The sequence below is a fragment of the Hypanus sabinus genome, chromosome 17 (genome assembly GCF_030144855.1).
Source record: "Hypanus sabinus isolate sHypSab1 chromosome 17, sHypSab1.hap1, whole genome shotgun sequence".
NCBI classification, from domain to species: Eukaryota; Metazoa; Chordata; class Chondrichthyes; order Myliobatiformes; family Dasyatidae; genus Hypanus; species Hypanus sabinus.
In genome coordinates, this window is record NC_082722.1 from 57,258,486 (window position 1) to 57,272,253 (window position 13,768).

General features: G+C 47.4%; 1 protein-coding gene across 1 annotated transcript in view; it reads left to right on the top strand.

The window, feature by feature from the left end:
- Window positions 1-13,768, top strand: part of chmp1a (charged multivesicular body protein 1A) — a 28,348-nt gene that overhangs the window by 12,145 nt on the left and 2,435 nt on the right. The window contains exons 3-6 of the mRNA XM_059993133.1: window positions 10,264-10,341; window positions 10,797-10,943; window positions 12,502-12,630; window positions 12,832-13,025. Of these exons, the coding sequence (XP_059849116.1) occupies window positions 10,264-10,341; window positions 10,797-10,943; window positions 12,502-12,630; window positions 12,832-13,025 (548 nt within the window). The remainder of the gene's footprint in view (window positions 1-10,263; window positions 10,342-10,796; window positions 10,944-12,501; window positions 12,631-12,831; window positions 13,026-13,768) is intronic.

Consider the following 13,768-nt stretch of genomic DNA (forward strand, 5'->3'; position numbering starts at 1 on the left):
GAAATAGTCCTTTTATTTTTCAGGTTGACAGCTGGCTGACATTATTTTTGGTTTGCTGCTGGCGGCAAATTTAAGTTTGGCGTTTTTCATAAATACAAGAAGGACTCAAATAGACGTTGAGTATTTTACTTAAAAGTAACCTTCAACCCAACGTCTTTTTTTCGGAGTTCAAAATGTTTTTGTTGCATGCAGAAATGTAATTTCATTTTCTCTGCAGGAGTTCATCAATTTCATAAATGCAACACATTATAGTTTGTTTATACATAGCATAAAGGCAAAACAAAACGTTGTATGCAGTGTTATTTCATTTTAAATGTCAAGCGGGTTTTGCGGCTCCCAGTGTTTTCTTTTCTGTGGGAAACGGGTCCAAGTGGCTCTTTCAGTGGTAAAGGTTGCTGACCCCTGTCCTATCCAGTCTGAGCTGTACCCTGCCATTCCCAAAAACATCATCATCTGCCCTACAGTCTGGGGTTTTGGGGCCTTAGTTATTGCCTCAATCTGATCTGGTGCTATCACCTTCACTCCCTTGGATATTACCCTGCCTAAGTATTCCACTTGCTGCGTGCAAAATTGCAGTTTCTTTTTGGATACTTTATGTCCTCCATGCGCCAGCTTCCATAACAGAGTTATAGTGTCCTGCTCACACTGTTCCTTACTGTGGGAGCAAATCAACAAGTCATCCACATACTGTAACAATGTACTTTCCAATGGTATGCCCTCTAGGTCTGCCTTCAACACCTGATTAAAAACGTGTGGTGAATGTTTAAACCCTTGCGGCATTCTGGTATAGGTATACTGAGCACCTCTGTCAGTAAATGCAAACAGATACTGATACTGGTCGGCCAGAGGAATGCTGAAGAAAGCCGAACACAAATCAATCACTGAAAAGTAACTTGCTTCTGGTGGAGCATTAGTCAAAAGCGTGTGTGGGTTGGGGACTACCGCTGGCCAGTCCTCTACCACATCATTTACCGCTCGCAAATCATGCACCAATCTCCACTTAGATTTATCTGTTTTTAAGACCGGCAGCAACAGGGTATTGCATGGACTGTTTGTTCTTTTAAGCACTCCTATTTCAAGCAACCCCTGCACTGTCAATGCTATTCCCTCTTCTGCTTCTGGTTTCAGAGTATTGTGGTCTCCTGGGTGGAATTGCTCCTTTTTTCAGCTGTATTTCCACCAGACTAGCTGTTTTTATTTTCCCTACGTCCGTGTCATGCTGTGACCACAGAAGAGATGGCAACTCATCTAACCTTCTATCTTTCTGCTGGCCTCTTTCTTTTCCCAGCAATGGCATGTGTGGTTGGGGAGTTATTTCAACCTCTCTCACTGTCCCTACCATATCTACACTTACCATTATTTTAATGCAATTGTTGTCTTCTGATATCCACACTTCTGGCGTGATTTTCCTCCACAGTGTTTCAGCACTCTTAACTAAGGGTCCTAAGTCTTTAGACTGATATCCTTTGTTTACCAACAACGTTACGTGGGACACAGCCTCCGGTATCCTGTACTATTTTTCTAAAAAGGTGTTCCACTTAACTTGTAAAGCTGCCCCTTGCTTTCCAATTATCACAACCTCCCCTTCCAGGTGCTGTTGGGTACATGCTTCCAGGTGTCACCTCTCCTCTAACTCCCTGTTCTGAGTCTCGTCAAAAATCACTGTACAATGTAGCTCAGATTTGGGCATTACAGCCCTGGGTAATATAGCCTGCACGCCCTTTTTCCATTTTTCCCAGGTTTCCTGAATCTGATCTGCGATGTCTCCTATCCAAAAGACATTAGCCTTCTTGTCTTATCGCACTATCAATTGAGCCCCTGCTCTTTCCACACTCAGCCCATTTCTGGTGCATTCTAATTTTAATTCCAGTTTCAATAAGGCATCTCTGCCTAACAAATTAATCGGAATTCCTTTAAATACTAGCACCAGCAAAACAATTCCTTTATTTCCCATTCTCAACTGCACTGGGGCCATGCACTGTGTCAACTGTGTTTTCCCCGAGAACCCTACCGTCTTAATAAACTTTCCTGACATGGGAAGGTGAAGGGCATACTGTGGCTGTACACAAGTGTACGTGGCTCCAGTATCTATCATCATTGGTGTCAGTTGCCCTTCTAACATAACCTGAACAATGGGTTCCTCGTCTGCCTCCCTTGTTATCATTGGGTAATGTCCCTTCCGACTCGAGTTCTCGGGGCACCCCTCGCATAGGGGTTCACAGGTCCGCTTGGGCCTGTGGGGGCTGGTCCTTGGCTAAACTTTAGTTCCCTTCTTATCGGTTCCTGCTGGTGTGTGACAGGCCATGGTGTAAACGGACAATCTTTTCTCATGTGACCTGGCTGATTACATCCCCAGCACAATCTCTCTACCTGTCTTTCCCCCTGTTTCCTCACTGATCCCCTCTGCCCATAGCTCTCCTCCTCGCCTGACTCTCCATCTGTCTCAGGGTTTGTCTTTACTGCCTCCCACACAAATTTCTCTGGGGTCCTCTTCTTCCTTTGGTCTCCCTGTGGAGTCTTTCCTTTCTGTCTTGATTCAATACTTGGTTGGCCCCTGGAGTATTTTTTGCATCTCCTCTGGCAATCCCCTCTCAGTAACTTATCTAGCTCTCTCTCTACTTCCACAAGTCGCTCCCCTACCACCTCCTTCTGCTCTTCTAGGCTTCTGCCTCCTATCTCTTCCCCACAAATTCTCACATCCTCTCTCTCTCTCCATTTAACTCTTGCTCCTCCAATGAGTCACCTTCTCTTTCTTCCTGTCTGTGTCTGTACACATGTGGCAGGGACTCCTCATGATCCTTACTCGTGCTTGATTCCCTTCTCTCTTGTGTTTCTCCAAGACTCTCATCTCCTATCTTTTTTCCACTTCCTCTTGAATGCCTCATCTCTTCCTGCCCTGATGAGCCACTTTCTTTTCTAGTCTGTTTATTTCTATGGTATAACCGATACTCTTCATACTCTTTTTCCTCTTAAGTATTTCATCCGTTCAATCTCTTCTTTCATTTCTCTCTTTGCCTGTTCCACCTTTATCCTTTCTGCCTGTATCTCCTTCCATATCTCCGCTTTTACCTTCTCGTATTGTCTTTTTTCCTCCTCATTATCCCAAACTTGTACTTTTCTCTGCATGTTTACTGTTCCCGTCAGCAAGGGGCACTGCTTAGGGGTTCCGTCCTCATTATAGGGAGGGGGCTTTTCTGTTTCTTTCGCATCCGGGTACGGAGCTGAAGCCAGCTTCTCACTGTACCTTCCTCTCTCTCTAACAGGTTGTTTCTCCAGCATCTTAGTGTCTTCCTCGCTTGTAATCAATATTCTACCTGTCCTCCTCAGCCTTTCTCCCTCCGTTCTGAAGAGCTTTAGCACTTCCATTTCTTGTTCTCTTTTTTGCCCTCTTCTTAGATTTATCTTTTGGTTTGTAATTTTTAATTAGTGCCTCCATTTCTTCACACAAGCTTACATCAAATGTTCCTTCTCTTAGCCATTTTGTGACCAGGTTTTTGGTTCTCTTTTCCCATTTTTCTGAAGTTTTTGTGATCTTGTGGCGACCCACTTCCTAGCGCACTCAAACCGGCTCACAAATAGCCAGCGTGCCAGCACAAAGGCCAGGTCTGCTTCACCAACAAAGGGAAAAGCCTGCGGGGGTTTGTGAGTACATGCCCCTTACAGCATCTGCACCCGGGGAGGGTGGGATGAGGGAGGCTTTAAAGCAAGGCTGTGAAGTTCGAATAAAATCTTCTTTAATTGCAGTTTACGACTGCATGTTGTTATTTTAGCGCTGTGTGTAGCACACCGCTACAATTGGTGACCCCGACGGTCCAAACGATTTTTGGACCGGAGATGACCGACGCCGCATCTGTTCATGCTGTTTCGTTGAAACTGCCAAGCTTCTGGACGCTGCGACCTCACCTGTGGTTCCAGCAAGCAGAAGCCCAGTTCCACATTCGGCAGATAGCCTAATGCAAGTTACTACTACGTGGTGAGCTCCCTCAACCAGGACGCAGCAGCCCAGGTTGCGGAGTTCGTAAAGTCTCCCCCGGCGGACGGCAAGTACACGGAATTCAAAGCCCTGCTCTTAAGGACTTTCAGGCTCTCACGGCGCGAGCGGGCTGCCCGTATACTACACCTGGATGGTTTGGGAGACAGACCTCCCTTGGCTCTAATGAATGAGATGTTGTCTCTGGCTGGCGGACACAAACCCCGCCTCGTGTTTGAGCAGGCATTCCTGGAGCAGCTGCCCGAGGACATAATGCCTGCTGCTGTCCGACGCGGATTTCAGTGACCCCCGGAAGGTGGCAGCCTGGGCGGACTTGCTGTGGAACGCCAAGAAGGTGAGTGGGGCATCCATCGCACAGATCACCAGGCCACGCTCCCAGCAGCAAACCAGTCCAGGCCCGGCCGCAGAGCCCGCTAACTCCAGAGACAGGGGTGGGGAGCCCAACGAACAATGGTGTTTCTACCACCAGCGGTGGGGTGCAGAAGCCCGCCATTGTTGCCCGCCCTGCCATTTCCCGGGAAACGCCAGGGCCAGCTGCCGCTGATGGCTACTGTGGCTGGCCATCGGGATAGCCTCCTGTATGTGTGGGACAAGAGGTCGGGACGCCGTTTTTTGGTCGACACCGGTGCCGAGATCAGCGTCTTACCTCCGACGAGTTACGACACCCGCAACAGGACACCGGGTGTCCCCCTGAGGGCCGTGAACGGCAGCACGGTAAGGACCTACGGCACCTGTCAGGTGCAGCTACAGTTCGGCTCCAGCCAGTTCACGTGGGACTTCACACTGGCCGCCGTAGCTCAACCGCTTCTGGGTGTGGATTTTTTGCGGGCTCACAGCCTGCTGGTCTACCTGCCGAGGCAGAGGCTGGTCCACGCCGAGACCTTTCAGACATTCTCCCTGGGAGAAGCCCAGTTGCCAGCCCCAGACCTCAGCTCCATCACGCTGTCCAACAACGACTTCACCAGAGTCCTGGCGGATTTCCCATCAGTTCTGGCACCGCAGTTCACGGCAGCCATGCCCCGACACGGCGTACAGCACCACATCCCGACCCAGGGACCACCCCTCCACGCCTGTGCTCGGCGGCTTCCCCCAGACAAGCTCCGACTGGCGAAGGAGGAGTTCAAGAGGATGGAGGAATTGGAGATCGTCCGGCGGTCCGACAGCCCATGGGCCTCTCCCCTGCACATGATGCCCAAAGCGACAGGGGGCTGGAGACCGTGCGGTGACTACCGCAGGCTGAACGAGGCTGCCACACCGGACCGCTACCCTATGCCGCACATTCAGGACTTTGCAGCAAACCTGCACGGCGCACGGATCTTCTCCAAGGTAGACCTCGTTCGAGGATACCATCAAATCCCGATGCATCCGGACAACGTCCCCAAAACGGCTCTCATCACCCCGTTCGGCCTTTTTGAGTTCCTCCACATGCCGTTCGGCCTGAAGAATGCCGCACAGATGTTCCAGCGGTTAATGGATGCGGTGGGACATGACCTGTACTTCGCATTCATCTATTTGGACGACATCCTCATAGCCAGCAGCAGTCGTCAGGAGCATCTGTCCCACCTCCGTCAACTCTATGCCCGGCTGAGTGAATACGGTCTAACAATCAACCCGGCCAAATGCCAGTTCGGGCTCGACACCATTGACTTCCTGGGCCACAGGATTACTAAAGACAGGGCAACCCCTCTGCCCGCTAAGGTAGACGCGGTCCGCCATTTCCCCTGACCCACCACAATCAAAGGCCTTCAGGAATTCGTAGGTATGGTAAATTTCTACCACCGCTTCCTCCCTTCAGCTGCCCGAATCATGCGCCACCTGTTCGCCCTGCTGTCGGGTCCGGGCAAGGACATTACCTGGGACGAGGAGTCTGCCACCGCTTTCATTCAAACGAAGGAAGCCTTGGTGAAAGCCGTGATGCTGGTACACCCCAGAATGGACGTCCCTACCACCCTCACAGTGGACGCATCTAACACGGCAGTCAGTGGGGTGCTGGAGCAACCCATCGCAGGTCGCTGGCAATCCCTGGCGTTTTTCAGCAAACACCTGCGGCCACCCGAGCTCAAATACAGTGCTTTCGACCGGGAACTGTTGGCACAATACCTGGCAATCTGGCATTTCAGGTACTTCTTAGAAGGTAGGCCCTTCACCACGTTCACGGACCACAAGCCGCTTACCTTTATGTTCACGAAGGTGTCCAATCCCTGGTCGTCCCGCCAACAGCGCCATCTGTCCTACATCTCTGAATACACGACGGATGTCTGGCACGTCTCGGGTAAGGACAATGTCGTGGCAGACGCACTCTCTCGCCCTAACATTCATGCCCTTTCCCAAGGGATAGACTTTGAGGCGCTGGCAGAGGCGCAGCGGGCAGACGAGGAGATCCCAAGTTACAGAACTGCAGTCTCCGGTTTGCAGCTCCAGGACCTCCCCGTAGGCCCAGGTGAGAGGACCCTACTCTGTGACGTCGTCACTGGCCAGCCCCGTCCCGTCGTCCCAGCACCTTGTTGGTGACGCGTTTTCGACTCCATTCATAACTTGGCGCACCCCTCCATCAGGACAACCGTCCGGATGGTCTCCAGCAGGTTCGTTTGGCACGGACTCCGCAAGCAGTACAGTGAATGGGCCAGAACGTGCATGCACTGCCAGACGGCCAAGGTGCAGCGGCACACCAAAGCTCTGCCACAGCAGTTCACCCCACCCACCGGCGTTTCGACCACATTCATGTAGATATCGTGGGGTACCTTCTGACTATTGTGGACCGGTTCACAAGATGGCCAGAGGCGATCCCACTCACCTACACCACCTCCGAATCTTGCACCTGGGCACTGATCGCCACCTGGGTGTCCCGCTTTGGTGTACCTGGCCCACATTACCTCCGACAGAGGCGTCCAGTTCACCTCCAGCCTGTGGTCAGCTATGGCCAGCCTTTTAGGGACACAACTGCACCACACCACTGCCTACCACCCACAGTCGAACGGACTGGTGGAGCATTTCCACCATCACCTGCGAGGAGCCAACTGGGCGGACGAGCTTCCCTGGGTCCTACTCGGCATCCGCATGGTGCCCAAAGTTGATCTGCACACCTCGTCAGCCGAGCTGGTGTACGGCGCACCCCTGGTCATCCCCGGGGAGTTCATACCAGCCGCAAGGGGGCACGACGAAGAACCCGCAGCAGTCCTGGGCAGACTACGCGAGAGGCTCGGCAACCTGGCCCCCATACCCACTTCACAGCATGGGCAGAACCCGACCTGCGTACCCAAAGACCTGCAGAACTGTAAGTTTGTGTTTGTACGAAGGGGCGGGCATCGGCCACCGCTGCAACGGCCCTACGAGGGGTCGTTTACGGTGCTCAGGAACAACGGGTCCACATTCGTGCTGGACGTTGGGGGGAGAGAGGAGGTTTTCACGGTGGACCGGCTCAAACCAGCCCACGTGGACTTGGCGCAACCGGTCAAGTTTCCGGCACCGCGGCGCAGAGGCCGACCTCCCAAACAGGGTCTGGCCCAGACTGTGGACATTGGGGGGTTTATCACCGGTACTTGGGGGGGGGGGGTGTTATGTGGTGACCCACTTCCTAGCGCACTCGAACCGACTCACAAATAACCTGCGCACCGGCACAAAGGCCAGGTCTGCTTCACCAACAAAGGGAAAGCCTGCGGGGGTTTGTGAGTATGTGCACCTTACAGCATCCGCGCCCGGGGAGGGCGGGATGAGGGAGGCTTTAAAGCAAGGCTGTGAAGTTCGAATAAAATCTTCAATTGCAGTTTACCGACTCCGTGTCGTTATTTTAGCGCTGCGTGTTGCACACCACTACAATCTCATATTTATTTACTGGGATTTTTTTGCTCAGAATCTCTACTGCTGTTCCTTTACCTGTCATGTTGTTCTCTCTTTTTAAGGTATTTCAGAGATTCACAGTTTGTTTACTGGATAATATTATTTACTCTATGCCTAGTCTATTGTCTGTCTACCAGTGCTTTAAACTATATATTGTACTGTCCTTGTTTCCTATTCAGTTCTGTCCTTACAGACCTCAGAGAGGTATGCACAGGACTTTCTCTTTGCACCTTGTCTATTCAGACCCTTTTCTCTTAAGGCGGTATCCACAAAGATTTTCTCTATTTTCCTTTCCCTGCCCGTTCAGACCTTCGTTTCATACGAAGCGGTATCCACAGGGATTTTGTCTATTTTCCCTTTCCCTGCCCATTCAGGCCTTCATTTCATACGAAGTGGTATCCACAGGGACTTACCAACACCACGTGGAATTTTTCTTAACTTCTTATTAATTTATTTGTACTTACCCTCACTGCAGTGTTCTTGATCAATCCTCTGAGCCTCCTGTTAACCCCCAATTCTGCCAGATTCTTTGGACCGGAGAGACCCTTCAGCAGTGGTTCCACACTTCTGAGACTCCCAAGACCTCCCCAAAACCAACAAAATTCTTAGTCCAAATTGTCGCTTCGTTTGGGTGCACCCTTAATTCTGTTAGCCTTGTGGGGGTTCCTAGAGGACTGGGAAGCTTTCCCAATCTGCCGTTTCCTTTCTGCGGGTCTCTTTCCGGTCCTGCCACGGTCGCCACTTTTGTCATGGTTTCTCGTGCCCCACAAACGACCAGGAGACGCAGAAGATTCTTCAAGAAGGGTTAAACTTTAATTTGCAAATCAAAGCTGAGACCGTCGTTGAGCTAGTCGTCGATTGCCCACCGATCCTTGTACATAGCATGTTTTATAGCAATCTCCTGGTTTAGTTGCATTAGCATATCTTATCAGTCTACAGTTGCATATCAGAAGTACATCCGCCACTATTGTTTCTACCCATTGACTTAATCATGTTCTAATCTACATCTCTTAACTACCTCTCATTAACACACCATTGTCTTCTACATCCTTCAGATTTCATTCTCCTACTAAATTGGATACATGCATAGCAAATAGCAAGCTCAAAGCTGACTACATAGTTTTGGTTACACAGCAAACAATGCAACTTTTATACTCCAATACTGTCTTCCCTCTCGCACTGTCTTGCAAGCTTGCTTTTGCCAACTGCCTCTTCCTCTGTCTTTTCAGTTTGGTTCCCACCCCCCAGCAATCCTAGTTTAAGCTCTTCATTCAAGTGCAACCCGTTCTTTTTGTACAGGTCACTCCTGTATCTGAATCCTTGAATCCCTGCCTCCTGTTCCAATCCCTCAGCCACGCATTTATCCTCCACCTCACTCTATTCCTATACTCACTGTCACGTGGCACAGGCAGTAATCCCAAGATGAGTACCTTTGTGGTCCTGCTTCTCAACTTCCTAACTCCCTGTGGTCTGCTTTCTGGACCTCCTCCCTTTTCTTGCCTATGTTGTTTGTACCAAATTGTACCACGACCTCTGGCTGTTCTCCTTCCCACTTCAGGATTTCGTGGACACGATCAGAAAGATCACAGACTCTGGCACCAGGGAGGCAAACTACCATCTGTGCTTCTTTCCTGTGTCCACAGAATCACCTACCTGACCCTGTTACTATAGAGTCTCCTATCACTGCTGCCGTCCTCTTCCTTTCCCTACCCTTCTAAGCCACAGGGCAAGACACTGTGCCAGAGGTATGGCCACTGTTGCTTCCCCCAGGTAGCCCCCTCACCCCCAACAGTACTCAAGCAGGAGTACTTATTATCAAGGGGTACAGCCACAGGAGAGCTCTCTAGCCTCTGACTCCTACCCTTCCCTCTCCTGACTGTTAGCTCCTATCTATCACCCCCTCACTTTCCCTGACCAGATGAAGGTCATCGAGCTGCATCTCCAGTTCCCTAACACGGTCCCTTAGAAGCTGCAGCTCGACACACGTGGTGCAGATGTGGTCATCCGGGAGGCTGGGAGTCTCCTGGACCTCCCACATCTGACACCGATCACAGAAAACTGGTCTCACATACATACTTCCTGTCTGTATTCTATACAGGCAACCTACCTCGCCTTGGCCCATTATTGCTGATGCCCCGTTGAGCCAAAGCCTTCCTACTCTGTCACCGGCTCCTCCGATGCCTGTTCTGTAAAGCTGTCTCCTTTTAAGCTCTTCTCACTGGCTGACGTCCATGAGCTTGCACAATCATGCCCTGATCAGTGCTCAAGCCTCATTGTTCTGGGTCATAAGGTTTCATGCCATTGAAGTTGCTGTCTATACAGTATCTGTAGTTCCATGCCTGAAAATTGTAAATTGAAGCCTATTTACAGGAAAAAGACAAGTTTTTGAAGTTGATATTTGTGAGATATTACTCAAGCTTCTTAATGTTTTGTAGTTTACATCAAAACAACTGGAGCGATTGGCGAAGAAGGCTGAAAAAGACTCAAAAGCGGAACAAGCTAAAGTGAAGAAGGTTAGCATTCATTTTCTCTTCTGTTTCATTGAACCTTCCTCAACTTAAACCAACTATTTGCATTCAGAGGATTATCGTGTGTGCACTGGATAGGATAAGCTTAAACTGGATAATATTTGACACTACTTGTTTCATCTCCTTTTCATCCTTTTTTTTAACAATTCTGGAGCAAGGTAGAATTGTCAAACATACTAACCTAAAAGTTAATGCAAATATTCAAATAATTATCAGTATGCTTAATTTAAGAGTTAATGGCAGTTGTATGGTGTTTAGCAGTGAGGCAGGGAAGGCTCCAGAAAGCAAAGTTGTACAGCTTTGTTCTCTTCCCTTTATTGCTTAATCTTTTATATTATATTTAAAATATTATGTAAATTTGTACAACTACTCAGTTTTACGTTTTTTTTGTGAAATATTAGTATCCCTATCAACACCCTGATTTTGTTTTCTCCCCCAAGGCTCTTCAGCAAAAAAACATCGAAGGAGCGAAGATCTATGCGGAAAATGCCATCAGAAAGAAAAATGAAGGTCTTAACTGGTTACGGACAGCTTCCCGAGTTGATGCAGTAGCGTCGAAAGTGCAGACAGCAGTAACGATGAAAGGGGTATGGAATAGTGATTTGGCTTTCTAAAAGAACTGAATTCCCTCTAACAGATGATCACTGTAACATTATAAGACATACAGTACATATGGCAGAAGTAAGTAAATAGTAGTGATGGGGCATAGAAACATAGAAAATAGGTGCAGGAGTGGGCCATTTGGCCCTTCAAGCCTGCACCGCCATTCAGTATGATCATGGCTGATCATCCAACTCAGAACCCTGTACCTGCTTTCTCTCCATACCTCCTGATCTCTTTAGCCACAAGGGCCATATCTAGCTTCCTCTTAAATTTAGCCAGTGAACCGGCCTCAACTGTTTCCTGTGGCAGAGAATTCCACAGATTCACCACTCTCTGTGTGAAGAAGTTTTTCCTCATCTCGGTCCTAAAAGGCTTCCCCTTTATCCTTAAACTGTGACCCCTCATTCTGGACTTCCCCAACATCGGAAACAAATCTTCCTGCATCTAGCCTGTTCAATCCCTTTAGAATTTTATACGTTTCAATAAGATTCCCTCCTCAGTCTTCTAAATTCCAATGAGTTTAAGCCTAGTCGATCCAGTCTTTCTTCATATGAAAGTCCTGCCATCCCAGGAATCAATCTGGTGAACCTTCTCTGTACTCCCTCTATGGCAAGAATGTCTTTCCTCAGATTATGGGACCAAAACTGCACACAATACTCTAGGTGCAGTCTCACCAAGGCCTTGTACAACCTCCCTGCTGCTGTACTCAAATCCTTTTGCTGTGAATGCCAACATACCATTTGCCTTTTTCACCGCATGGAATATGTAAAGCAGTTGCCTTACCTGTTCTTACCTGCTGTAGTGTATGTGCTTGTGTTTGCTTCTTGGAAATTTACCACTATATTGCTTGGAGTAGTGTTTCAGATATGAGAATGGATTGGATAGGCTGTGTTTGTTTTCTTTAGAGTAAGTACAAAAGGTGACTTGATTGAGGTTTATAAAATTGATAGGCAATAAATGGGCAGTGACGTACTTTTCTCCTGAGCACAGATAAACATGGCGGGGTTAGAAGATTTTTGGTTGTAATCGAAATTAATATCTTAAGGTTGTGGAAGCAACTACCTCTAAGTATTTAGATGAAAGCTTGAAACAGTGGCATGCAAAGCTAAATGCAGAGTGCTTGAAATGGGGTTTTATAGATAAATTCCTATTGACTAGTATAGACAGGATGGACAAATGGGCTTGTATCTGTGATGTTTGACTCGATGATTGAATGGAAAGTCATATAGTCATCTGGAGATAGATCAGAAGTTTGTGGTTAGAAAGCTGCAGCAGCATCCTAAGAGCAAACCACAAACTTACTGCCAGTGTAAAGTTTATCAGTGGGGATAAAAAAGCAATCTTTTGAATTTCTGTTAAAATAGAAACATTCAAGGCTTAAATATACTTTATGATTCAGTAATTATACATTTTGCTGAATTATGTATGATTAGGGCTTGATTGTGCATGAGTGATTATAACTTGCTTGTACTTCTCTTGACTATCAATAGTAATATTCATTTTCAAGGTTGAAAACTTTTTGAACATTCTTCATATACCTAGGTTACAAAGAATATGGCACGTGTTACACAAGGACTGGATAAGGCATTGAAGTCAATGGACTTACAAAAAATCTCTGCTGTAATGGACAAATTTGAACAACAAGTTCAAAATCTAGACGTACACACTTCAGTAAGTACTTAAAATGTTTATTTTTTCATTGTTGAAGACAGCAGCAAAATGTGTATAGTTATTTTTGAACAAAAATTACTCAATTGTTTTTCCTCTTTAAATGTTCCTTGTTTCGCTTTCGTCACCTCTGTCAAAATCAAGTGTATATATTATTCAGTTAATTGCTACACTCTTGCCAAGTGACTTTTTGCATGATTCTAGGTGATGGAAGACTCTATGAGCTCTGCAACGACGTTAACTACTCCTCAAGAACAGGTTGACAGCCTCATTTTGCAGATTGCAGAGGAGAATGGTTTGGAGGTCATGGACCAACTGAATCAACTTCCAGCAGGTGCAGCATCCCTTGGTGAATCCTCAGTACGTGACCAAGACAGGGAAGACCAGCTTTCAAGAAGGTAGGTGCTGTAGGCCACTAGTGTCGGAAATTGTTGTACAGCGTTACTGATATATCTTACCAACAATTTTATCATCCTGGCTGAGCACAAAATCTGCAACAAAAACTGATTTAAATTGATTGAGTGAGCTTATGTGGGACTGTGGTGTGGTACCAGAGAGAAATGTTACAGCTGGCAATAACACTTTTAAATTAGCATTTTTAATTTAATAAGTACTGCTGTCATTTCTTGTCATTTTCTTTGTCCTGTAGCACTGTTTAATAAGATTTTTCATTGGAGTGTAATAGTGGTGATTACTGATACAAAAGTTCCATCTCATAACCATAAGATGAGCTAACCATTTTCACAAGTAATCCATCTTCCCCTCATTTCCTATATGTACTGGTAGGTTAATTGGCCACTGGAAATTTTCTCTTTGCACAGTTGTGACAAAATAATCCAAGGGAAATTGGGGGTCTAAGAGAAAATAAGTTGCAGGACTACAGGAAAATAAGAGGGATGATGCAAGTGATGAGAGCGGGCCTAGTCTTGCTGCATATATGAAAGAAACACTTTCTGTCAATAAAATGATCAGAACCACCATTGCAGGAATTTCTGTTCTTTATTCCTGCTTTCTTTTCCATTGGTCTTTTGTGCATTATCTGCTGTCAAATTTTATATTTACTCTCAGCTCCTACTACTAAGAAGCAATAATGCTCTTCTTATTATAAATAGTGCACACCTCCAGATGACGTGTCAATATC